This window comes from Notolepis coatsorum, assembly GCF_963971535.1.
Source record: "Notolepis coatsorum genome assembly, chromosome: 4".
NCBI classification, from domain to species: Eukaryota; Metazoa; Chordata; class Actinopteri; order Aulopiformes; family Paralepididae; genus Notolepis; species Notolepis coatsorum.
Window position 1 is genome coordinate 144,979,044 of NC_140168.1, and position 27,999 is coordinate 145,007,042.

General features: G+C 45.2%; 1 protein-coding gene across 1 annotated transcript; it reads left to right on the forward strand.

The window, feature by feature from the left end:
* The first annotated feature begins 283 nt into the window (after positions 1-283).
* On the forward strand, positions 284-27,715 carry LOC311227275 (ladderlectin-like). The gene is made up of 6 exons (XM_084312872.1): positions 284-366; positions 2,377-2,467; positions 3,291-3,397; positions 7,772-7,906; positions 14,832-14,943; positions 27,302-27,715. Exons 2-6 carry the CDS (start codon positions 2,407-2,409, stop codon positions 27,367-27,369), a joined length of 483 nt encoding a protein of 160 aa, XP_084168998.1. The 5' UTR covers positions 284-366; positions 2,377-2,406; the 3' UTR covers positions 27,370-27,715.
* The last annotated feature ends 284 nt before the right edge of the window (positions 27,716-27,999 follow it).

Consider the following 27,999-nt stretch of genomic DNA (forward strand, 5'->3'; position numbering starts at 1 on the left):
CAGATATATGTACAGTATAATATATTGGGGGCAGCGGTGGCCTAAAGGTTAGAGAAGAGGGTTTGTGACTGGAACTCTCTCCCTTAACACCAACCGCTGAAGTGCCCTTGAGCAAGGCATTAAACCCCCAACTGCTCCAGTGGAGTTGCTCAGTGGCCAACGGTGTCAGACTGTGGTTGTACTGGGCGGCTCCCAGGTGTGAATGGAACTGTGTGAATGTGAAGTAGGGCATAGCCGACAAAGAGCACCCGTGCTCAGAGAACCTACCCTGGGTAAATAAAACAGTATATAAGGCCTGGTCTGCCGGCTGGTCAGGACCACAGAACACAGAGGACACAGCCTGACACTGAGACAAGACAGCAGCAGGTAACTGATTGGATGTTTGCTATTCTCTTCTTTTTGCTATTCTCTTCTCTATACTTTACCTACTCATAGTATACAGTGTACTCAGATTCTAAGTGTTATTGACCATATTTATTGAAATGTATAATATAACTGATGGGGCATACAGACCCTCATCTGCACCTTTGATTACGCTGCATACACTGCTTATGTTACTTTTCTACTAGTACTATAATTTTATTGCATATATGTTTGTGTTATACTCTTAACATGCCCATACCTGTACCTCCCCCATGCTGCTATGATGCCTGGATTTCCCCAAGGGGATCAATAAAGGAATATCTTGTCTTCTCTTCTACTCCTTTTTTACCTCTTCACCTCTCTCCTCTCTTCCCTGCTCTCTTCTTTTCTTCCTGTCTCTCTTCCCTGCTCTCTTCTTTTCTTCCTGTCTCTCTTACCTGCTCCTCGTTCTCCTTTCTCTCTTCTCTCTTCTTTTCTTCCTGTCTCTCTTACCTGCTCCTTGTTCTCCTTTCTCTCTTCACTTCTTTTCTTCCTGTCTCTCTTACCTGCTCCTCGTTCTCCTTTCTCTCTTCTCTCCTTTTCTTCCTGTCTCTCTACCTGCTACTCGTTATCCTTTCTCTCTTCTCTTCTTTTCTTCCTGTCTCTTACCTGCTCCTCGTTCTCCTTTCTCTCTTCTGTCCTTTTCTTCCCGTCTCTCTTACCTGCTCCTCGTTCTCCTTTCTCTCTTCTCTCTTTTTCTTCCTGTCTCTCTTACCTGCTCCTCGTTCTCCTTTCTCTCTTCTCTCCTTTTCTTCCTGTCTCTTACCTGCTCCTCGTTCTCCTTTCTCTCTTCTCTTCTTTTCTTCCTGTCTCTCTTACCTGCTCCTCGTTCTCCTTTCTCTCTTCTCTTCTTTTCTTCCTGTCTCTCTTACCTGCTCCTCATTCTCCTTTCTCTCTTCTCTTCTTTTCTTCCTGTCTCTCTACTTGCTCCTCGTTCTCCTTTCTCTCTTCTCTTCTTTTCTTCCTGTCTCTCTTACCTGCTCCTCGTTCTCCTTTCTCTCTTCTCTTCTTTTCTTCCTGTCTCTCTTACCTGCTCCTCGTTCTCCTTTCTCTCTTCTCTTCTTTTCTTCCTGTCTCTCTTACCTGCTCCTCGTTCTCTCTTCTCTTCTTTTCTTCCTGTCTCTTACCTGCTCCTCTCTTCCTTTCTCTCCTTTTCTTCCTGTCTCTCTTACCTGCTCCTTGTTCTCCTTTCTCTCTTCTCTCCTTTTCTTCCCGTCTCTTACCTGCTCCTCGTTCTCCTTTCTCTCTTCTCTTCTTTTCTTCCTGTCTCTTACCTGCTCCTCGTTCTCCTTTCTCTCTTCTCTCCTATTCTTCCCGTCTCTTACCTGCTCCTCATTCTCCTTTCTCTATTCTCTCCTTTTCTTCCTGTCTCTCTTACCTGCTCCTCGTTCTCCTTTCTCTCTTCTCTTCTTTTCTTCCTGTCTCTCTTACCTGCTCCTCGTTCTCCTTTCTCTCTTCTCTCCTTTTCTTCCTGTCTCTCTTACCTGCTCCTCGTTCTCCTCTCTCTCTTCTCTTCTTTTCTTCTTGTCTCTCTTACCTGCTCCTCGTTCTCCTTTCTCTCTTCTCTCCTTTTCTTCCTGTCTCTCTTACCTGCTCCTTGTTCTCCTATATCTCTTCTCTCCTTTTCTTCTTGTCTCTCTTACCTGCTCCTCGTTCTCCTTTCTCTCTTCTCTCCTTTTCTTATTGTCTCTCTTACCTGCTCCTCGTTCTCCTTTCTCTCTTCTCTCCTTTTCTTCTTGTCTCTCTTACCTGCTCCTCGTTCTCCTTTCTCTCTTCTCTCCTTTTCTTCTCGTCTCTCTTACCTGCTCCTCGTTCTCTCTTCTCTTCTTTTCTTCCCGTCTCTCTTACCTGCTACTCGTTCTCCTTTCTCTCTTAAAAACTGGAAAGCTGATGATAATAAATATTTCACTTCATTAGCAAAAGTATTGTAAAATCATTAAGTTTGCTATAAGCTGACTTGTTTTACTTTTACAGAAGGTAATCATCTTCATCATCTTCATCACCATGGGAAAGTTGAGTGTGCCTCTGCTTCTCTGCACAGTGCTCACTCTGCTTGGAGCTCTAGGTGAGTGTGTGTGTGTGTGTATATGTGTGTGTGTGTATATGTGTGTGTGTGTTTTCATTATGTCCATTAAAATGCTCATATTGGTTCTCAGTCTTTAGATCTTTTTTGTTTTTTTCCCAAGGTTCGAGGTTTCTTTATCAATTCATGGTACAACCAGCAAACTCCCCAGCTTAGAACCCCTAGTGTCGTGACTACATGGAACACTCCCCAGCTTAGAACCCATAGTGTCGTGACTACATGGAACACTCCCCAGCTTAGAACCCATAGTGTCGTGACTACATGGAACACTCCCCAGCTTAGAACCCCTAGTGTCGTGACTACATGGAACACTCCCCAGCTTAGAACCCATAGTGTCGTGACTACATGGAACACTCCCCAGCTTAGGACCCATAGTGTCGTGAGACTCGTGACTACATGGAACACTCCCCAGCCTAGAACCCATGGCATCATGACTACATGGAACGCTCCCCAGCTTAGAACCCATGGCATCATGACTACATGGAACGCTCCACAGTTTAGAACCCATAGTGTCGTAACTACATGGAATGCTCCACAGCTTAGAACCCATGGTGTTGTGACTACATGGAACACTCCACAGTTTAGAACCCATAGTGTCGTGACTACATGGAACGCTCCCCAGCTTAGAACCCATGACTGTTTATTAGAAACACTTTGTAAATGTATACTGTGTCAACAATACGTCTACATCTAACCTATATCTCCATGTTTTTAATAAATGGCTGGTATAAATTGATGAAAGCGTTTGTTCGTTTTCCGCCTCTTTGTAAAACCATTGATGAGATTTTAATTGTTGCCTTTTCAGTGCAGCCACGTGTGATAAAGAGATCAACTTGTCCCTCTGGATGGACCATGTATGGAGCACGCTGCTTCATGTTTGAAAAGACTGCACATACCTGGATTGATGCTGAGGTAATCAACTGAACAGTGACAGTCCATTCCCAGAGTTTAGCTTTATTATACAGGAATATTATTAACCGGGTACGTCCAGTGATTTGTGATTTAATTGCAGAATGAATGTGATTCTTACCCCCTGTTTTGGGGTAAGAAGCCCACCACTGACATCAATGATTTGGAATAGGCTAGCTTAGCTAATATAAGATTTATGAGAAAGTACACTATCATCTAACATATAAATAACATAATAACTATGGTAAAACATGTATGTAACAGTTTTAGTATTATGCTTAGAGTATAGAGTAGTAGCTCTATTCAATTGCTGTAGCATCACTGCAGCTTGTACTTCTTCACATTCTGAGGTAAATAAAAAATTGTGAGAAGGCTTTTTAAAGCAAAACTCTTTTTACCTGATGCATTTGGCTATTTTGTTCAGCGTGTTGATGTATTACATTCTTCCCCCTGAACTGTAAACTGTGCCACATTGCACTGAGGGTAGACATTCATTCACTAATTTATTCAGTACATTTATATAGCGCTTTTCTAGACACTCAAAGCGCTCCCCACAATGTAGGGTGGAAATTGCCTCCTTCAGCACCACTGGTAGCACTAGCACCCAACCTTGGGCTACGCAGGCTCAATGGCTGCCATACACTGGCACCAGGCACACATCACACTACACCAGTGGATGCTGCTGACCAAATTTTTTGGTGAAGCACAAATTATTATATTATATATTAAATTATATTTTAAAAACATCCCCCACTGTGTGTGTCAGTGGTCAGTGGACACAGATGAAAACATATTAACATTAGGTGATGGAGGGGGGCGGCTAGGTGGCGCAGTGGGCAAGGCGCTCGCCACCAACGCAGGAGATGCTGGGTTCGAGCCCAGCTCTCGGCGTTGCTACCAACTTGGCTGGTTGTTCATACTAATACAATTGGCAGTATTAGGGGGTGGGAAGCTGGTGGGTGGGTATCGGACGTTGTAGACAGCGACTCCTACAGGTCGGTTGGTGCGCCTGCGCAGTAGAATCAGGAAGCGACGGGGGCGGTGTGTCCCTCCCACGCAGACCCTCGCCGCTGAGAGATCGCGCTGTGCAGGTGAAAATATGTGACGGCTGCCTCCTTGAGTACCGGAGGGGACACGTGATGCAAGGCTTCGTCCACATTGCAGCCGGCTTGTGGGAGGCATGGCCTAACAACGTTCGAGACAGGGGAGGGTAGAATTGGACAGTACAAAATTGGGGAAGGGAGAAAAATAGAAAATGGGGAGAAAAAGTAGATAAAAAAAAACATTAGGTGACGGTGCACCTGACCAGACACAGATGCAAAAAATTACATATTCGGTGATGGCACACCTGACCAGAGACAGATGCAAAAAATTACATATTCGGTGACGGCACACCTGACCAGATGAAAACATATTAGGTGACGCGTCACCTAACCAGACACAGATCAAAACATATTAGGTGACAGCGCACCTGAACAGATCAAAACATATTAGGTGACAGCGCACCTGACCAGATCAAAACATATTAGGTGACAGCGCACCTGACCAGATCAAAACATATTAGGTGAAGGTGACAAGGAAAAGGAAAGATGAAATTACCTAGCTGGGTTCCATCCTAGAGGCAAATCTTTCCTGTAACAAAATGGGATCCAATGTAATAAAACTAAGTCAACCAACAAACTAGATTCCTGCACCGGATCTCCTCTCTGGTAAACAAGAATACCTTGAAGACTCTAACAGGAGCACTCATTCAAGGGTACTACGACTATGCTTGCACTTCATGGTACCAAAGCACCTCAAAGGCACTAAAAACAAGATTACAAACATCACAAAACAAACTGGTCAGACTACTGCTTGACCTTACTCCTAAAACGCACCTCACCCCTACCCATTTTGACAACCTAGGATGGCTTAGAGTAGACGACAGAGTACAGCAACTTGCAATGGGCCTGGTCTACAAGATACACTACACCACTAAGATACCCATGTGCATATCGAAATACTTCCCAAAGGTCAGTGAATACCACGACCACAACACCAGAGGGAGTTCCACAAATCATGTTCAACCCAGATAAAATCATTACAAAAGTTTAAAAAAAAACAAAAAAAACATTTATAACTTTTTTTTTTTTATAAAAAAAAAACTTAGAAATGAGATTGCATAGGTCTATGAATCGAGATCGCGATTTTGTTTCGATTAATTGCCCAGCCCTACTGTGTACAGTAAGTTAGCTTGGTGATCATCATTGTGATGTAATATAAGCTAAGCTAAAGGTAGCTAACAAATCACTGGCATTTGTTTTTCCACAGAGGAAAACATTTCTAATAAAAAAAATATTTATAATAATAATAATAATAATAATAATAATAATAATAATAATAATAATAAAGAATTATGTAAAATAATATATAAAAAAAAAGAAATTATACTAGTGAAGCACTGCCTCACTAGTAGTCATGCACTACACAATGCACTACACAATGGCTGAACGGCTCAGGAGACAGGGATTGATATCAGTCAATTAAGGGGAAGGAATGATTAGGTGGCCTTGATGTCAGTAACCTCGTTCCCCGTTTTATCTCCCTGAGATAAAGCCTGGTAAAGAACCTCTGCCGAAAGTGTGTATGGGGTAGAATTTCCGGTGTATGTATTTCCCCTGGAAGCTGCCTCCGATTTACGATTTACGAGCGTCTGCTTCGTTCTTTGTTTAGCTGGGGACTATAAACAGATCTGGGCTGACCGGAACCGGTACGGCTGACCGGAACCGGTACGCCTTTAGCCTGTACTTCCTGTACTTCCGTTTATGTCAGAGACCTGATTGGGAATTTGGCCAGGAACGTCGGAAACATTGTTGGGATCATCTTCAATATTGTTATAAATGTGAGCATTATATAGCTAGGATATTTATATTGAGATGCAATATCTATGTTTTCGCACCAGGGGGAGTTATGGGTTAAGGGATATTATTTCTAGGACTATACAGATATAATATTTCCATATCCGGGTTATCTAGGATGTTCCCGGCATTACAAGCGGAGCAGTGTAAGCCTCTGTAACGTATGTATGACTCTCCATGTTCCCGTCTACATAAATAATAATAATACATCTATTTTATATAGTGCTTTTCCAGGTGCTCAAGGACGCTTTACATGGGTAGAAGAGACAAAACTATGGCAAAACTAAAACTGAACAAAAAGTAGAGAAACTAAACAGATAGACTATAAAACGAAGTTTCAGATGGCTAAAGTACAGAAGCCCTAAGAGGCTGTACATTCATCCATTTTATTCACTCTGTTTTCCTGTGATAACGAGTTAATTTAATTTGTTTTCTCGTGATAACGGGATAATTTTCTCGTTATCACGAGAAAACAAAGTCCGTTTTCTCATGATAACGACTTATTATTTCGTTATCTCAACATAACGAAGTCCGTTTTCTCGTGATAACGGATTAATTTATCTCGTTATCACGGGAAAACAAAGTCCGTTTTCTCGTGATAACGGATTAATTTATTTCAGGGGGGTACATGACATACAGGTATACAGTACTGTTACATTTGTGACATACAAGATATGCAAATAAACAGTACTGTTAAACAGATCCTAACAGAAAATATACATACGAGGGGGAGGAAACTGTACATGGAGGGGGTGGGAGGGGTTTGGACATACAGGGGCCAGTTTTGAGTTGCAGCCTCCCATAGTCAGGTGCTCTTTGAGAGCTCACTTTGATTGCGCCACCGGTAAAGCTGAAGCCTTTGCTAACCGTCTTCTTAGATGACGCACACTAATGTGTATATTATCTGTAACAGCAAGGCATAAAGCTATTTCAGCCTGTGTCAGGCCTTGATTGATGAGATATGTGACGCTGTGATCAATATCCTCCTGCTCCTTAACCCCTTTTGTGACTGTGATGCCCCGCATCACAGTCACGAAAGGGGCTACCTGCTCCTCTGACATTGCGACACTGAATGATGTTTCCTGCAGTGATTTAATATACTAACTAGACCATCGTTTCGTTTTCTCGAGAAAATTATCCCGTTATCACGAGAAAACAAATTAAATTAACTAGTTATCACGGGAAAACGGAGTAAATAAAATGTATGAATGTACGGCCTCTTAGGGCTTCCGTAATAAAGTACCAAACCAACGGACAATACGTTGTCATGTGGCCTTCTTACTATTTAGAGGTTACCACATATTTTTGGCGACGAGGATGAAATGGGATTACCACAAATATCATAGTCTTTTTGTTGAAAAGAACTTGCGACTTCAGCTTATTTATCTTCTTTATTCATTATTTCATCACATTCATTGATATTTTTCTCTCTTGTGCCCCCCCCCCCCCATCCCTCTCACTCTTCCCTTACTCTTTGCAGAAGAACTGTCTGTCCCAGCAGGCCAACCTGGTCTCGATCCACACGGATGCTGAGGAGCAGTTCATCCAGAACATGATCATGGATCAGGGACATGGTTCCGCTCTAACATGGATAGGATGCTCTGATGCTGTTAAGGTACAAGCATTACGTTTGGTTTATGTTCCTAGAAACCTGTTAAGGTACAAGCATTAAGTTTGGTTTATGTTCCTAGAAACCTGTTAAGGTACAAGCATTAAGTTTGGTTTATGTTCCTAGAAACCTGTTAAGGTACAAGCATTACGTTTGGTTTATGGTTCTAGAAATATGTTAAGGTGCAAGCATTACGTTTGGTTTATGGTTCTAGAAATCTGTTAAGGTACAAGCATTACGTTTGGTTTATGTTCCTAGAAACCTGTTAAGGTACAAGCATTAAGTTTGGTGTATGTTCCTAGAAATCTGTTAATGTACAAGCATTAAGTTTGGTTCTGTTTCGTAATGGATCTCGCTCAGCGTCACGACTGCACTATACTTCACTCGTGCACGCGCACTGAATAAAAAATTCCACAATGTACCTTTACATCCCAACATTCGTCTGGCCACACCCCTATCAGCTTACCTTCATAAGCAGGTGTGTGGTCACCTACTCGCCTCCTTCTTCGCTTTCACCACAAGGAAGTGCCTTCGGTAAATCCCGACTTGACGAGGTTGCTAGTTGAAGAAAGTTGAGACGTGTTTACATTGTGCTTATTTTTTTCTTCTCTCATAAATATTCAAGAGAAAAATCTAAGTCATAATGTCTACTTCGGAGAGTCGCAGAGCCACTCTCCACCAGCGGTTCTCCATTTCCGCCTCCGTCGTGCGTCCTGGTGCTGGGCTGTTGCCTCTTTCGTGGTTGACAGCCACGCCCGGTAGGCGTCCGATGGGTAGTTTGCCTCTCCAAGGAGCTGGTGCACCGGTGCCGTCGCCTCTGCGATGGCCTGGTCGTAGCTCTGGTTCCTCTGCTTCCGGGGAATCGTCTGCTGTTGAGCGGCCGGTTCCTTTGGTTCCGGAGGATTTGAGACGCAAACTTTTTGCGTCTGCTCGCTCCCGTCGCAAGGTGGTGGCTTGCAGACGCGAACGGCCTGGGTTTGGTGAGTTGCTGGAGCCCAGTGAGGATGCGTCGGTCTCTACCTGCCCGATGGAAACTGAGGATTACATGGTAGAGGCAGACGGGTTCTTATTTGAAGGCCCGGTAGAGACGAGTATCCCGCCCGCCCAGGTAACACTGGAGGGGGGTGAAATGTCTCCTTGGGGCGCCTTGTTTGAAGACGTCGGGGAAGACCCTCGGACTCATCGGCAGGATGCCCTACTATCAGCCACATCAGACTGTGGCTCCTTGACCAGTCGAAGCCTGCTGCATGTGAGGGATGCGGGTTCGGTGGAGGAAAGTCTGCAGGGGGAACTGCAGGCTTTGTTCCCCGAGCTTATGGCAGTGGCGGCCGCTGCAAACGGCGTGCCGCTGCCGCAGCCACTGCCTGCTCCTGTCCCTGATGATCTAATAGGTCATCTCTGGCAACGTCGCCCGGTGAGAGGGGTGAACGTTGTCTACCCATTTTTCCCCTCAATGGGGGCCTATGTTCGTCGGGGCCAGGTGGTATCCCACATCATGGGCCTCACCCCCGCCTACGTACCGGTTACGCGGGTGGTGGGTTTGGTCGACGGTATGAGAGAGGGCGTGCCACGGCTTGATAGGCCGATGGCCGCTCTCCTCTGTCCGGAAGTGGTGTGGGAGCCGTTATGCAAGCCGGTTCTTCAAGGAAAATCGGCTAGGCAGTTGGCTTATTGGAGCGACCAGTCGTTCATCTCTGGTACACAATCTCTGGCTGCCGCATCTAATGTCGCGCAGCTGGCAAGATTTATATCCGGGATAATGACGGGCGGCACGGAGCGGACTGATGTCCAACATGACCAGCTCACCCAGGCGGCAGGAGCTGTCCTGCATCTGACTCAGCTGCAGGCCATAGCCGCTGGGAAAGTGCGAGCCCTGGCGACTCTGACCCAGCGCCACCTTTGGCTGGAGCAGGCCCGTGTGCCGGAGAAGAAGAGAGGTCCTCTTCTAACGGCACCCCTCTCCGATGCTGGACTGTTCGGGACGGCCCTGCAATTGATGACCTCAACGTGCAGAGAGATGGCAGAGGAGCGTTCCGTGCTCCAACCCCATTTTCCCCCTCCCGACATCGCCGGTGGAGTCAGACGGCTACCACGTCGTCGAGCTTCCTCCGCCGTGGCTGCTACTGCCTCCACCGCCACTGCTGGCCCGTCGAAGAAGGCCAGGAGGAGAGACGGCGCTGCTGCTGCAGCCAGCCCATCTACGACCGGAGGAGACGGTAGGGATCGCCGTGACCAGCAACCGATTGTCTACCGTCCCTCCGGGGCTTCTCGGGGTGGCAAAGCCCGAGCGGCTCGAGGGAGCAGACGCCGCTAGACCCAGTGACTTTCCCCCCCCCCCCTGCGGTCCCCTCTGTTTACCCCTCCCCGGCCTCTCATATTATTTGTTTGCTCATAAATAAAAAGTCCCCTCTAAAGGGGGACTGTATTTTTTGTTAAACAAACTGTGTGTTTCTTCACCAAAACATATGATGAGGTTGCAAAGTGTGAATCTGCACTAGTATACATTGATAGAAGGGTTACGTTCGTGTTATGAGCTTAAGCAAGGTCTGCAGCATACACTCGGTTATAGAAAGGTTTCTATCTCAGCCTGACACTCCACATGCAGGTAGAAGCTGGTTGTATGGTCTGTTGCTTACACGAGAAGTAATGTTGAGCTACAACACTGTTGTGTTAGTTGCAGTAATGCTCGTATACACACGTTCCACGGCCTAGCCGTTACTCTCTCTATCAGTGTTGTACAACATGGAATGCGGGTGTAGGATTCACACACACACACGACTTGGTTTTGTTGTAAACCCTGTTCACAGTTCTGTGGGTAGCGTGCATTGTATTAGCTTGCGCTATTCATTAGCATTCTACCAAAGGTTTCATATGCTACAGTTGTTATTGTGTGTATGGGGAAGGGTTTTGTGAGGGGGTGCCGAATAAACCCCTCCTTCCCACTTGATTGGTCAGGGGGGTTTTCTCATCTCCTGTTAGGCCAGTCAGGGCCAAGCCGTTAGGCGCCTTGGCAGGGAGGGGGGGGAAGGGTTGCCCTGATTCTGCTCCTATTAAAAACAGGAGTTGAGTGTTGGGTTTCCCCCCGTCATGGCATACGACACTACGTACGTTGCTATGACGATGGCTTCCGTGAGTTAGATCTTTACGTACGATCTGTTGTGTCAAAGTGTCGGGTTAGAGCGTAGGACTTACGGGTCCGCTACGCTCGATTTTATGTGTAACTTGAGTCAGTTGGTCACGTGACTCGTAGTTGCCATGGCTTTTTCATTCTACGACTCACGTGGGAAGGCTCTCTGGGGAATTTCGGTCTAAATCCTCTGTGAAAGGGGTGACTGGATGTAAAAATGTAAACAGTTTTTACCCTCGGCTGTGTAGAATGGGATTCATGTCTGTTGGTGCTTCCTTCTTTTTTATTAAAAAGAGTTGGAGTTTAGGAAGCGCCACACCCCTCTTGTCGATTCCCCTGGGTGCCTTGGGGATTCACTGAAAGGTCTAACTAGCCTGTTCATTGATGTGGTTGTGTCCCGACGCACGCTTAAGTGCTAGCTCGGGGTGTTCTGTTAAAGATCATGCGGGTAGCTAGTACGCCTTGGTTGCTTGTGGTTGAAACAGCGTTTTTATAAAGCAACTGGGATGGAGTTTTTTTCCTCTTCCGACAACCTGTTATTGGTTCTCGACGGATTCTCGTTCATATCTGGGGGATGATAACGGAATGGATCAGAACATATGTAGAGGGGTCTCACGCCCTTGGGGTGGGCCACCGAGCGCGGTTCGCACCGACCGTCTGGGTGGCGCCTTCTTTTCATGTTTTAAGATCAACACGCATATCTGCCCCTTCTCCTGGAGTAGGCATGTCGGCGTGGTTAGGGCACGGAACTGGTTCTGGTCACGCTGGTCCAGTTCAGTTAACCCGTTGTCCGCCGGGGATGCATATCTGCTGTTCTGGTACCCTGAGGGACTTGGGCTTTTTTCGGGGGGAAAAATGCCGGGTCGGCCTGGGGTGTCACAAGGTTAGGCGTTATAGAGACCCGTGTTGGGTACTCTTTTGTACCTGGCACTATTATGGGGGCTGGTTCTCTTTTTTCTTCGCTCCTCTCTCACGCATGGCGGAGGGAGGGCTGTCGGGGTGGTCTTCGGGACCTCCTCTAGTAACCCTGTGTGCGTCCCAGGCCGCCGGGTCCGGTCCGAAGTAAAGTTCGTTGATACCGTAGACTTGGGATAACCCTTTTTGTCTTGAGGGGTTATAGGAACAACCACCGCATAGGTTAACGACAAGGTGGTTGGTTCCCTGGTGTGTTGGAGCAACTTCCGGGTTACCCGGTTGAGTGTGCCCCTGCACGTCCATGACGTCTGCCACTCATGTCAGCCTTTTCTGCCTCAACCCCTCTGGCTGGGTTTTTTTTAATGGAGGCTTTGTCATGGTGATCAACAACGCCAGCATACGCCCCTTCCACCGGGGCGGCTGTTTTCAGCTGACTCCTTTGGCGCCTGTCTCGTCCGCAGTGCTCCAGGCTCAGGTTACAGCCTGTTGCCTGGTTTCCCCGGTGCGCTGCCTACTTCCGTTGGGTGACCTTTTTGTGTGCTTACGGCCATGCTGACTGCCTGTTCTGCAGGGTCAGTGTGCCAGGCGGTGTGCTATTGGGGGGAAAGGGCCCGCTCTTGGAGGGGCATTATCCGAATACGCTGGCGGTGTGGGGGGCGGTGTCACTAAGTGACCACCTGGTGGGGTCTTGATGCCTGGCGTCATTGACCTCTCCGGGCCCCCGTTTTCCAGGGGATCCAGTCCTTCAGTGGGTCTGGGTCTTCCTTCACGCTCCGCTGCTACGGCCTTGCCACGGGGTTGGGTTTGTTCTTGACCCCGTGATTCTGGGGGCAGTAACGAGGTTGTTCCTTCCGTTCGTTCCCGGGTGGCATGCGGGTTGTGCGTGTGTGTAGTCGTGGGGTCAAGCCACGGTCTGCTCACCCTGTGCGTTGAGTTGCTTGAGTGCCTCTTTGCACGGTCGGATCCGTTTCCCTCCCGTAAACCTCCAATAGGGAGGGTATCCTCCATTAGGGAGGGTCGGGGGGGCTCGGTCCTCCCCGATCTGATGGTTGTGGGGGGCCTCAGCGGGGTACATTTGTCGGGCTATGGCTCTCGCTCAGCCTCCCTTGTGCAGTCGTGACGCTGAGCGAGATCCATTACGAAACAGAACGATGATTCTGTGAGTTCTGTGAGTAATGGTGACGCTCAGCGTCAGGCGCCGCTGCGGCCCTTGATCTCACCTTGTGGTGAAAGCTTGGGAAGGAGGCGAGTAGGTGACCACACACCTGCTTATGAAGGTAAGCTGATAGGGGTGTGGCCAGACGAATGTTGGGATGTAAAGGTACATTGTGGAATTTTTTATTCAGTGCGCGTGCACGAGTGAAGTATAGTGCAGTCGTGACGCTGAGCGTCACCATTACTCACAGAACTTGGTTATCGTTTATGTTCCTAGAAACCTGTTAAGGTACAAGCATTAAGTTTGGTTTATGTTCCTAGAAACCTGTTAAGGTACAAGCATTACGTTTGGTTTATGGTTCTAGAAACCTGTTAAGGTACAAGCATTACCTTTGGTTTATTTTCCTAGAAACCTGTTAAGGTACAAGCATTAAGTTTGGTGTATGTTCCTAGAAATCTGTTAAGGTACAAGCATTAAGTTTGGTTTATGTTCCTAGAAACCTGTTAAGGTACAAGCATTAGGTTTGGTTTATGGTTCTAGAAATCTGTTAAGGTACAAGCATTACGTTTGGTTTATGGTTCTAGAAATCTGTTAAGGTACATGCCAACATTTTGGGAAAATAGCTTATCGTCTTCTCCAGAGAGAGACAAGAAGATAGATACCTGTTTCCTCTCTGTGCGTTCAGTAGAAAGCTATCTGGAAGCGGACAGTGCCGGTTAGCCTTCGGGAGAGGTGTTAGTTGGACAATACCTAGGCTAACCGGCACTGTCCGCTTCCATTCATTGGGCTAAGCTAGGCTAACATGCAGCCAGATAGCTTTCTGTGAATAACACCATGCTAAAATTTACCAGACCTGAAAAATCTAAGCAAAAGAATAAAGGGAAGATGATTAAACAGAAGGTTTTGTAGATACAGTACTGAATTCTGCCTTCCGGACACATGCAATTTGAAATATGATTATAGAATATAGAATATCAGGCCTAAAATGGTTATGTGATTAAAAAAAAATATATCAACTCTGCCTCTCTTTGTTAATTACAACAAGCAATGCTGTTTGTTATTTAAGATGAGGTCGGACTCGGCACTGGCAGATTTGTGTTCATTGTGCTGCTTTTATAAAGCCTCAAATGACGGCTTACAATATTTCATGAAAGCAAAGTGTTTCGTTTGTCTAAGATTTAAAAAGGTTTCAACTTTACAGCACTGACAAAGTGCTGTACAGGTCCCACAACATAAAAAAAGAAAATGTTTTTTTTAATTAAATATATATCTATATTTTTTATTTCGAAGCTTCAAATTAAAATCAAATCTCGGCCCGAAGCTTCGAATTCCAAAAAAAAAATCTAAGGTCAGCCCTACATCTCCCCACCTCTTTCTGGGGTCACCTGAAATTAAAGAAAGCTATTGATCAAGCCAAGGATGCTTCATGCTTCTAACCTGAAATGCGTCACATATCGGCTGCATATTTAAACAGTTGTGTTCTATTGTCCATAATGTACTTCCTTATGCGCTATATATTAAGCAAATAGCATGTTGTACTTATGCATTCAAGTGATTTCCCATCTCTGGTTTTGTGACCAATTATTGGCCTATGGGCTCTTTTCTCTCACTGTTTACTAAGTGGATGTTGACGTTGTTCATAGAAATTCTCATGTGGCTATATCTTCCATTATTTCTTCTAATTTATTTCGACTGCTCTTGCTACTGTATTCTATTCTCTTCTGTTATTCTAGGATGGTGAGTGGCTCTGGTCTGATGGCCGGGTGTTTGACCGCAACAACTGGGCTATAGGAGAACCCAATAACTCCGGTGGCCCCCAGAATTGTGCGCTGATGAACTGGGGAGGTAGAGTAACACAAACACCTTTAGCTAAGGGCTGATGAACTGGGGAGGTCAGTTGATGTTCCCACGTATCTAGTCTGTTGGACACAAAAAACAAGTACTATTTCATTCAGTAAAATTGCTTTGAAAAGACCCTGTTACAATGCACGCTTTAGCTAAATTTCAGAGTGCAATCATGACTAACAGAACAAAGCCTCCATTGATGATGGCATTTCTGGAATATCATGACATTTTGAGAGTTCTAATCCTGACGGGGACATTTTATCATTTACCTTTTTTTTTTATATTTTTCTTTTTTTTCTCCGATCAAATCTTTTTATTCCTTTTCTTTTTTCAAAACAAGACAAGACACAACACAGTAATAATAATAATAAACAACAATAATGGACAGGATTTCACATGACAATAACAGTAGTAATAATAATAACACAAATGATAATAAATTGGACTAACAAAATAATAAATAACAGAGTATAAATTAAATAAATCGGCACTGAATTCTAGGTAAAGGAATAGGAAATGAACCCCTTACTGTATAGTGAGCCTCCTGAGCCCCCTCCATCTCTAGATCCGGCAGCCACGGATCTCAACCCGGAGGACCCACAGTCCGGCGCCCTCGTGAGCCAAAGCACCATGCCTCTTTGATGCCTCGACCCGCAGAGAACCCCGAACCGCGGCCCCCCCCGGTCCGAGCCCACAACCACCAGATCCACAGCCAAAGGGGCCCGAAACATATATAATTAAATATATAAGAAAAAACAAAAACAAATACATAAAACCAAAAAGAAAAATAACAGAATAATAATGAACACTCGCTCGTCCCCCCCCCCCCCCCCCGCTCACCCCAGGACCTTAACGTGAGTCATTCATATAATACCTTATTCGATACAAAAAAATTCCAAAGTTATATGCGTTCCTTTAAGTTTTCCACCGCAGCCAACCAGATTGCGAAATTGGCTTTATTAACACCTATAACACGTGCAGTGGATATCTCTAGATAAATGACATCAAGATAGGTGAGAATCCATACCTTCGGACATAATTTATCTGGTTGTATCCAGCATGAAGCAATAAATTTTTTGGCAGCTGTAAGGCCGGCCAAAATGAGTCTCTTTACATGTACAGAGGTCGGCAATTGAGAAACATCATTTAACAATAATACAGAAGGCAAGGTCGGTATGGTCAAAGAGAAAATCTCTGATAGCTGAGAGGTAACATTTTCCCAGACGATCTCAACAGGAGGGCATTCCCAGTACATATGCATATATGTTCCAATTGCACCGTTTGGACATAAGGTACATCGAGAGTCAGGTCTGAGACCCATTAGGTTCAATCGCCTGGGGGGTCAAATAAGTCCTATAAACAACATTTAGATGAATCTGTTGGTGATCTGGGTTGCGTGATGATAGCCGAACATTTTCCCAGACTGCATCCCAATCAAAATCTACATCCAACTCAGGGATATCCTTTCTCCAAAGCGTATCTAGGGGTAGGTCCTTATATGAGGACATAAGTAAGTGGCGATAAAAGTCAGATACGAAGCCTCTCGATGTCTCCTCGTCATAAAATAATTTGTGAAACCGGTGACGCTCTAGTGGAACGTCCCATGGAACGCCATGAGCCCTCAGAGCTGCTCTCATTTGTAAATAAAAGAAAAAGGAGGTTCTGGGGAAAGAGCGGAGACCAGAGTTATCGAAGATATCCCCCAATGTATGGATGTCTTTCTTTTCCCATCTAGGGTACCTAATAGGTTGTTGTCCAATAAGGAGTAAATTGTTATTAACACTTTGATTGCCCAAGGTTAAATTCATGATATACCATCCCTTGCCAGCTCTATTTAACATGGAGAAGTTCCCCTTCTTTGCAGGGCTATAACTTTTTAAATTATATTGCTAGATTGCCATTATTAGGGCCCATTCAATGTCCTATATGTATTGTTCATGGTGTAGCAACGTTAAACTTTTTCATTCACATATTCATACTAAAATATGGTCTAAAGTATAAGTATGTTTTCATCTCTTTCTGCAGCTTTCTCCAGAACGTGATTTATAGCCCCAAATGCATTATATTGATGATCAAATACAGTTTGGTAGGAATCTGTGCGAGATCAAAAATTTCAACTGGACGTACTTCTAAAATGTACTACACGTCATCTGATGTTGACCGGATGGGCGAGGGGGCGTTTATAATTCCGTGGGCAACGTTATACCATTCATCTAATGTGGGTCATATGTTCATCATAGCAGTTTATATCGAACACGGTAATACTACACGCTAAAACTCACCCCAGTCTCCTCGGGCCGTTGGGCGATCAGCGTGGAGTAGACAGTTTTCGATTATGGGATGTTGAAATGCCCGATCTATTTCCAGGTTGTATAATAGTATATACGTCCAAATCATGTTGTTTTTTCGAGTTATTTCCACCGATCGATGTTCACTGTGTGAAGACAGAGTCTCTCTAACATTAGCGAGTGCCCGGACCCCATATGGAGTGAGTCCTGCCGGTTCAAAGGTTGATATCCGGTTTCGATCTGCCGATCGGCCACCAGATGTCGCTCTTGAACCGCTAGAGGGTTGAGAGGAGATCAGCACTGTGTGTCAAGGCTCCAGAACGGAAATATTATTTCGATCACAGATTTTTGAAATATTGATATCAAAGACGAGTTACGGCGTCCTCTGCAACTTGAGCATGGCGGGGAATGACGAGTTCCGGCGTTTTCGGCAGTTAAAGTGTTAAATAGAGGGGAATGCGTGTGCCATTTATGGCGGATAGTGCACGCTTTCTGGGTGTCACGCCAAATCTGGATCACATGTGTGATAAGAGGGCCCAATCGTAATTTGCATTGCTTAAATTAAATGTTGGTATACACCTCCAATGGTCGCCAGGACACGGCTGCTTGTGTTATGGTTTGTAAACAACCCCAACAGCACGACACAGACGGGTAGTTCAGAGTTAGCCAAAAACGATGGGCGTATTTATTTCACAACAGAAATGGGCAACAATAAAGTAAATCCATCCGAGGAGAATCCTTTAGCCGAGTAGGGCTCTGCGGCTCTGCAGCTTGATAATCCTTTTAGCCGAGTAGGGCTCTGCGGCTCTGCAGCTGGATAATAATCCACTCGTGGAGAAAACGAAAACGGAGAATGTCAGTAATAGAAACGTAGAAATATACAAGGCAGAGTCCAGTAACAAGACAGAGTCTGGTAACAAAACAAAGTGACAATTCTTCAGTGTTAAGGAACACACAAAAACAGATGAAGGTATTGTCTTCAGTGTTAAGGAACACACAAAAACAGATGGAGGTATTGAGTCCAGGATAAAACGAGGAAATTAGTTCATCAAAAATAGATATCCAAAAACTCAGCAAGGGCAAAGTGTAAATACGAGGCACGGGTCCACGGAGGCAGAGAGAGGAAACAGCAGCAATGTCCAAGGGCGTACTGGAGAAAACACACAAGAGGCACAAGCAGTAGCTGGTGGTGACCAAAACGACCCGACACTGAACGTTCAGCAAACCGTGTATAAGAGGGCTCCCGTCGAGCTGATTGGTAACTCCTCTCAGGTGCGTGATGGTAATTGGCACCTGGAAGCGCGCAGTACTGAGCCAGCCCTCACAGCTTGAGCGTCAAACCAAGTGATGAGAGGTCTCAAAGAGAAAGCTTGAAAATAATATTTGAAGTCTGGAAATGCTAAACCCCGTCGAGTTTACTCCTCTGTGCAGTGGATCTCTTTAAGCGTGGGCGTTTGTTGTTCCAGATGAATTTCTATGCAGCAGAGTGCAGTTTTTGCCAGTAACGGTAGCATGGAGCTGATAAAGTTAATCCTGGTTAAAACATTCATCTTAATTATTGATGCACAGGCCTGTAATGAGTTTTTTTTATTTGGACCACCTGTTGTAGTCATTCGTAATCCTGTCACCCAAGCTGGAGTAGTTATACTTTACTGTCTGGCTAATAGTGGGGAATATTTCAATACCAAGACACTTAAAGTGCTCTACCATGAGTATGTTTGCTGGGAGGATGGTAGCCTTCGCCGTCTCATTGAGTGGAAGGGAGGCAGATTTTGGCCAGTTGATCTTAAATCCAGATAGACTGCCAAAATCATCTATTACTTGAAGAAGATGAGGTAGAGAGACGGCAGGGTTCTGCATGAATAAGAGTACATCATCTGCGTATAAGCTGATATGGTGATGTGTGCCCTTAATTGAAACAGGGGATATAATCTGGGATTGTTTTATGTACTGAGCTAGAGGTTCGAGGGATAAAGCAAAGAGTCCGGGACTAAGAGGACAACCCTGTCTAGATGAGCGCGAGACAGAGAAGAGTGGCGAGCAGAGTTTTCCTGTTAAGATCATGGCCGAAGGCCCTGTGTAAAGAACGTTGATCATGTGAATGAACCCCTCACCTAACCCCATCCTTCTAAGGACTGCCCACAAATAAGACCACTCCAATCTGTCAAAGGCCTTCATTGCGTCTAAGGACATGACAGCTGTAGGGGTTGCGACATCCTTGCTGGCATCAATCACGTGCAGTAACCGTCTGATATTGTCCGTGACCAGTCGGCCTCTTATAAAGCCAGTCTGATCAGGGTTAACTAGAGATGTCATATGCTTTTGAAGTCGGATGGCTAGCACCTTAGCATATAGCTTGAGATCGGCTCCGAGGAGACTTAAGGGTCTATAGCTGCCACATTCGGTGAGATCCTTATCTTTCTCGAGTAGAACAGATATAAGTGCCATATTGACATCCCTGGAAAAATTGCCCTCTTTGATTGAGTGTAAAATCATTGAAAGTAATAAGGGACAGAGTACATCCCAGAACGCAATATAGAGTTCCGGTGGAATGCCATCCCAACCAAGAGCCTTGCCCCGTTGCATGTCAGCAATCGCCTCCCTAAGCTCATCTAGTGTGATAGGTGCAGCTAACCATTTAGCGTCATCCTCCGAGACCTGTGGTAAGTTAATCTGATTAAGAAAGTTCTCCAGCTTAGTATGATCAAAGACCACTTCTGACTTGTATAGGTTGGAATAAAACAAGCTAAATGTATCGTTGATTTTGTTGGGGTTGGTGGTTACCTCCCCCTGTTGGTTCTTAATGGCAGGGATATCCGCAAATTGTTCACTGGCCCGTATCTTCATAGCTAGTAGGTGACTAGGTCTAGAGCCATGAAAGTAGTAGTGTTGTCTTGTTCTGTGCATTTGAAATTCAGACCGTTGTCTTAAAATGGAGTTAATCTCCTTTTTCATCACCTTAATTTGGAGCTCCAGTCGGCTAGAGTAGTTGTGCTGCATAGAAGACATCAATGTTTTATGAAGCTCTTCCAATTCTACCAACTTGCGGAGATTTGAAGCAAATAGAGTGGTGTTACTTATTTTTTATTTTTTTTTATTAGTCTTTTTCCCCCTCCATTTTCCTCCGATTTTCTCCCATCCCAATGTTAGTCGTATGCCAATTCCCAGTCCCTTCCTGGTCGCTGCGCACTTACCCCCCACAGTCAGATCATCTGGGAGAGTGGAGGCTACCACGTGCTTCCTCCAACACACGTCCAGCCAATCACCGCTTCTTTTCACCTGGCAGCGCGGATTCTCATTGAGAGGGCGTAGCGTGTGGAAGGATCACACTATCCCCCTCAGGTCCTATCCGCACTTAGCAGGCGCCCCGACCGAACTGTAGGAGTTGCTGTTTACAACGACCCGGACCCACCCCGCCAGCTTCTCCCACCCTCTAATACAGCCAATTGTATTAGTGTGAACGGCCAGCCAAGCTGGTGACAACCCCGGAGCTGTGAGCTGGATTCGAACAGGCGAATCCAGCTCACAGCTCCGGGGTTGGTGACGAACGCAATCTCCGCTCGGCCACCTAACCGCCCTGAGTGGTGTTACTTCTAATAAAACCCTTAAAGGATAACTCCACTATTTTGGGAAATTAGCTTATTTAACATCTTCCCTGGAGTTAGACAAGAAGATGCATACCTTTTTTGTCTCTGTGCGTGCATTTTAGCTTTGGGAATAGATGCTCCGTTAGCATAGCTTAGCTTCATCACTGGAAGTGAGGCAGGACAGTAGCCTTACAGTGCCTTACAGTGTATTGCAAGGTCTGACATTGACCAAACTTGATATGCATGACCTTGGTGGGCTCTAGGTCAACTCCTGAAAAGGGGGTCAATGTCAGACTTTGCAATCAAAAGTTAGGGGGCTAATAACCCTTGCCATAATTTCAGTGCGCCCCTAACTTTTGATTGCAAGGTCTGACATTGACCCCCTTTTCAGGAGTTGACCTAGAGCCCACCAAGGTCATGCATATCAAGTTTGGTCAATGTCAGACCTTGCAATACACTGTAAGGCACTGTAAGGCTACTGTCCTGCCTCACTTCCAGTGATGAAGCTAAGCTATGCTAACGGAGCATCTATTCCCAAAGCTAAAATGCATGCACAGAGACAAAAAAGGTATGCATCTTCTTGTCTAACTCCAGGGAAGATGTTAAATAAGCTAATTTCCCAAAATAGTGGAGTTATCCTTTAACCAAATTCCATAAAATTCTGGGGTCCTGTACCGATCCAGCATTAAACTGCAGGAATTCAATGAGCTTCTCCTTAAATTGCAGGTTGAATTCCCCGTTCTTCAGCAGCATTGAGTTAAAGTGCCATCTAGGGGCACGGGACGTTATTTTACTGAGTGAACCCTTAAGAAGGATGTATTTGTGGTCTGACAGTGCAATGGGTCTCAAGTCAACGTCAAAGCTATCAAATAGCCTAGAGGAAGAAAAAACATAATCAATTCTGGAAAAAGTGTTATGTCTCGCGGAGAAAAAAAGAGTAGTCTTGCGCGGTTGGGTTGAGCAACCGCCACATATCAATTACCCCCGTGTCCTTAGACCAGGCACGTAGGGCCGCGGTAGCTTGCTTCTGATCGGGGGTTTCAGCGTTACTGGACTTATCAATCAATGGATCCCAAATGGCATTGAAATCAGCACCCACTATAAATGAGTACTCAGGTAGTTTCAACATCTCTGTAGTGAGTACAGCATAAAAGTTAGCGTCATACACATTAGGGGCGTAAGCGGCGATCAGAGCAATTTTCCTGTTAGAGTATTCCATTTTAGCAATAGTAATTCGACCATCTGCATCAGACCACACGTCTAATAGTTTAATATTCAACTTTCGCTTAGCTACTATGGCTACTCCACGGGACTTAGTGCTAAAAGAAGAGGAGCTTATGTTATGATAGAATTTGTTTGCCAGTCTTGAATTGTCAGCCATTAAAAGATGCGTTTCACTCAGTAAAGCAATGTCCACCTCCTGCCTTTTCAACCATGTTAGTACACTTGTGCGTTTATGTGGAATATTAAGACCCCCTGTATTCCAGATCAAGATGTTTAAATTAGCCATAGTCCAACCAGGTTGCAGTATGACTGAACGTGATTCCTTTGAAGTAGAGCACTATAACATATACACATCCCCCACATTAAGGTCCTGTTGGGTTTCGATCCTGAGCTTGAGAGCAAATATAAAATAGAGCGAGTCACAAGAAAAGCAAAACAAAAATCCCTGTATACCTCCACACCCTTTCACGGGCGAGATCCATGGCACTGGCGAAAGCTCTGCGCCGTCTCGCTGTGTAGTCACTAAAATCTGCGGCGAATCTCAAAGTACGGCCGTCCACAACCGGAGGATTCATCCTGGCCTCCTTTAGTATATCCTGTCTTGTCTGGAACCTCAGGCAGCAGAAAATGAACGTGCGTGGATTTGTACGCTCACTTTTCATCGGGGGAGCGGCTCTGAAGATCCTGTGCGCTCTTTCTATCTCAGGGCAGGCTAGCTTCGGGAACCACTTTGGTATCATTTTCTTGAGGAACCTAATCGGCGCGTCCTCCTCAATCTCATCGGGCAACCCGTATACTCTAACATTGCATCTCCTGCCATGGTCCTCCAGATCTGCCGTCTTCATCTCACAAGCCTGCAGCTTGTCCTCCAAGAACGATATCTCAGTGTAGTTGGTATCATCTACCTCCACGACTGTGGCTAAGCCCTCCTCCACCACGGCTAACCATGTATCCATGCTAGCTACTGTCTTCTGTAGCGCATCCACCCTATCGTTTAGCCTAGCCGCGATAGCCTCTATTTCCTCACGGAATATAGATCTAAAGAAGTCCTTATCAACGGCGTTCAGCATTCCCATCATGGTCTGTGTCTGTTTAGACATGTTTCTAACGTAAAATAAAAGCGGATGGTATGAAAATAAAAACGTAATCAACCTTAATGTGGCGCGGTTGCTGAGCTCCCAAAAAGTCAACCCGCCATGCGCTGCTTACCAAACCGGAAGCAGACTCAAATGTGTATATTTTTCCAAGTATATTCGAAAGTATATTTTATTTTATATATATACTTATATACTTTTATTTATAGTTTATACTTGCAATGCATTTTTGGTACTAGCCTGTGTGCTTTTATTTACTAATCCAAAGCACATGTTTAGTATGATTAGTATGATCATTAATAGTCATTAATAGTCATTAATATGCTGTAATCTAAGTACACTTAAACATCTAACTGAGATGTTTACCAAATTGAAGCTGTATTTTAGTAAACATAATAAAAGTGTAAAATGTTGGTAAGCAAACATTTATCAAAAGTACAATTTACAAATAATATATTTAAGTACTGTATGTCATAAGTACAACTTTGAACACACTTAAATGGAACTCAAGTGGTTTCAATTTAACACAACTTTAGTATACAACACTTGTACACTATACTTAAGTATACACAGTATACTTTTAGAAAATATACGTCAGTATACTTCTAATTAATAAGTCATGGAATATCAGGGAATTTTACAAAAGGGACACTTTTGGAACATAAATCTTTATCAGACATTTAATCTGGATATAAAAACGTGTATAAACACTGAAACCTTAACCAGGATATTAGCAAGTATCCACACTGTTAATGTACCTATAATGGCACTGAATGAAGGAACCGTGAGAGAATGTATTTTTTAGATGTGAAGCAAAGCCAAAAGATGGCGCCGCTACGTCCGGCTGCCTGTCTGTGCGCTCCGTCGAGACTGTGCATACTTTTGTTAATATTTATAGTTTTAAGAGTTTTGTCTGTACCAACAGTAGGTGCAATTAATGTGTATGACCGTCAGTCACTAATAGACATTGGATTACGGGAAACTTACCGACTGGATTACTCTCTGGATCAGCTCTCTGAACCGCAACAATGGCCCGTTGAGATCTTGAGGACATCAGGACCGGATCTCGCCCCGAGGGACAAAGGACCCAGACGGCGAGGAAAGAGAGCTGGAGTCCGTAACAGGCTGAGAACCAGGCGGCACAGGACACCACTACCCAGTATATTGCTAGCCAATGTACAATCAATAGACAATAAACTAGACGACATCCGAGCAAGGATTCAATTCCAGAGAGACGTTAGGGACTGTAACGTTCTCTGCTTCATCGAGACGTGGCTGGCGCCAGAAGTCCCAGACCACGCCATCCTACCGGCCGATCATTTCTTCATTCACCGCAAGGATAGAACAGCAGAATCCGGTAAACAACGTGGAGGAGGTATTGCCTTCATGTTGAACAAAAATTGGAGTGACCCAACTAATGTGAAGGAACTATCCAACCACTGCTCCCCAGAACTGGAATATATAACCATCAAGTGTCGTCCTTTCTTCCTCCCGAGGGAGTTAACGGCGATCGTCCTGGTCGGAGTGTATATTCCACCGCAAGCTGAAGCCAGCAACAAGGTTGCGCTCTCCAGACTACACGACGAGGTAAATAGAATCCAAGAGGCGAATGTTAACGCCGCCATTTTAGTTCTGGGAGATTTCAATAGCGCCAATCTGAGAAAGGTATTGCCCGACTTCTATCAGCATGTGACTTGCATCACCAGAGGCGGTAACATCCTAGATCACTGTTACACGCAATTTAAAGGTGGCTACAAGGCTCATTCTGATAGTGGCTTCGGTAAGTCAGATCACGCATCAATTTTTCTTACACCGAAGTACAGACAGAGAATTAAAAGTACTCCCGTAGTCTCGCGAGAGGTGCAGAAATGGGATGTGACGTCAGAGGATACGATCCGGTCAGTGTTTCACAACACAGACTGGAATGTGTTCCGCGACACAGATAACATTAATGCCTACACGGAGACAGTGCTGGACTATGTTTGTACTAGGGTGAAAGAAACAATCCCCACTACCAAAATGAAAGTTTACCCAAATCAAAAACCCTGGGTAGACAAATCCGTCCGTGAAGCTCTGAGAGAGCGCACCAAAGCATACAACGGCGGCCTAGAGGCAGGCAACATGAATGACCACAAGGTGGCGCGATACAACGTAAGGAGGACTGTGTCAGAGGCCAAACGACGCTACAGGGATAAAATTGAACTCCAGTTTGAACAAGCTGACTCTAGAGCTATGTGGCAGGGGCTCAAAACGATGACAGACTACAAAGGCGCCTCCCTCAAACTGAACAGTGACATCTCCTTAGCAAATGACCTCAATACCTTCTATGCGAGGTTTGATGCTGGTAATAACAACACCAGCTCACAAGCCTCGGCAATGGGGGGGGGGGGGTCGGCTGCTGATGGAGGCGCAGTGTTCAGGGTAACAGAGCATGAGGTGAGGCGGACCTTTAAAAAAGTGAATATCAGGAAGGCAGCAGGTCCAGACGGCATCCCCGGCCGCGTCCTAAAAGTCTGTGCCGACCAACTGGCCCCAGTATTCACTGACATATTTAACCTGTCCTTAGAACAGGCTGTCACTCATAGCCAAGCTCAGGGACCTGGGCTTGGGCTATGACCTCTGCCAGTGGGTCTTGGACTTCCTGACTGGCAGACCCCAGGTGGTGAGAGCAGGCAACTGCACCTCCTCATCCATCACCCTCAACATAGGGGCCCCCCAGGGCTGTGTTCTGAGTCCCCTCCTCTACTCCCTGTACACACACGACTGTGTGGCTCAGCGGAGTAGCAATACAATCGTCAAATTTGCTGACGACACAGTGGTGGTGGGCCTGATCTCTGCCAACGACGAGAGGGCCTACCTGGAAGAGGTCAAGGTCCTGGCGGGATGGTGCCAGGAAAACAGCCTCTCCCTGAACGTCAGCAAAACAAAGGAGATGATTGTGGACTTCAGGAGGTCGGGGGTCAAGGACTACAGCCCCCTCAGCATCGACGGGGCACCGGTTGAGAGAGTCAACAGCTTTAAGTACCTCGGAGCCTACATATCCGAGGACTTGACATGGACCACACACATTAACAGTGTTGTGAAGAAGGCACGACAACGCCTCTACTTCCTCAGGCGCCTAAGGAAGTTCCAAGTCAGCCAGAAGATCCTTAAGAACTTCTACTCATGTACAATGGAGAGCATCTTGACCGGCAACATCACCTCCTGGTTTGGGAATAGCACTGCACAAGACCAAAGCAGACTACAAAGAGTGACACGTTCAGCCGAACGCACAATTGGAGGGGGGCTCCCCACCCTCCAGAACATTTACTACAAGCGTTGCAAGGGCAAGGCTAAGAGAATCATTAAAGACTCCAGTCACCCGAACAACTGCCTCTTTGAACTGCTGCCGTCAGGCAAGCGATACAGGAGTCTCAAGGCGAGCACAGAAAGACTCAGAAGAAGCTTCTATCCCCAGGCCATCAGGCTGCTAAACGAACAATGAATGAACACTACACAACAACAACCACCAAACGCACATAGCACACACATCCACACGCACACACTCACTTTAAACAAACACACTGTAGCACCCACTCCACACACTTATAGCACACACCCACTTTAAACAAACACACTGTAGCACCCACTCCCCACACTTTATATTTATGGATGAAGGATTGCACTACAACTCGTACACCTTACTGTAAATTGTACCTAAAATTGTACCTCATCCCATTTCTGCTTTGCACTAGATAGTACTGTACATTAGTACACTGCATAGTATTGTGTATTGTATATTATATGGTAACTCAGAACATTGTACATATGTCTATACCGAACACTGACCTCATTTTCTTCTTCTAAATTCATGCTATATTATGTTATTATGTTATTTGATACTATCTTGTCTAGCACAGTCTCTGGAGCGTAACAGTAAGAAGCATTTTGTATGAAAGTATTCTGTACTTCTGTATGACAACTATTAAAGAACTTGAACTTGAACTTGAACCTCATAGATCCACAATCTCGTCTCATTCACTCACAGTGAGCCATTCTGACCCCTAGTGGCGATTTACAAGCATGGCACTTTGACTCATGTTCAGAGCTCTCATGCTTTGTATCTATGACAGTGTGTGTGTGTCCTTGTTCTAAGTGACTTGTCTGTTGTGTCTGTGTTTAACAGGGAATAAGCAGTGGGACGACCAAAAGTGTGGCAGTAAATTCTCCTCCATCTGCGCTGGGGACATCTGAGCTCCATTGGACACAGAGACTACACACACACAATGATGTGATTTACATTAATCCCCTAATCCTTTACCCTAACCTTAGTCACTACATACCTAACTCTAACTACAATTCTAATTCATAGCCCTAACCACCCAGAAATAAAATATGTCCTCACAATAAAGATCTGTCAAGAGTTGGTCCTCACAAGTATAATTATAAAAATACACACACACACACACACACACGTGTCTTTGTGTTATGAAGCTCATGTACGATCAAAAGCATTTCATCTCCACTATACTGCTCTGCTTTGCTGATGATGTAACACCGGAGAAGGATAGAAGACAAATTAAAGGCATTTTCAAAACAACATTGTGGATTTTAGACTGTTGTTTTTCATGGTCACATTATGGGGAAATGGTTTCTACATAGCTGCTGTATGTCCCCCAGATACCCCAAAAACAGGCTTGTTATTATTGTATGAACGGTAGTTTTTTTTTTATCTACTTTCTTCTCCTCCTTTTTTTCTGTGATTTTTCTCCCCATCCCAATTTACCTCTCGTGCCAATTCTCCCTCCCCTGTCCTGATCATTGCTTGCATATGCCCCCTGTAATATTCCGCTAAACGTCACTCTTAGTGTCTATAGGGAATGA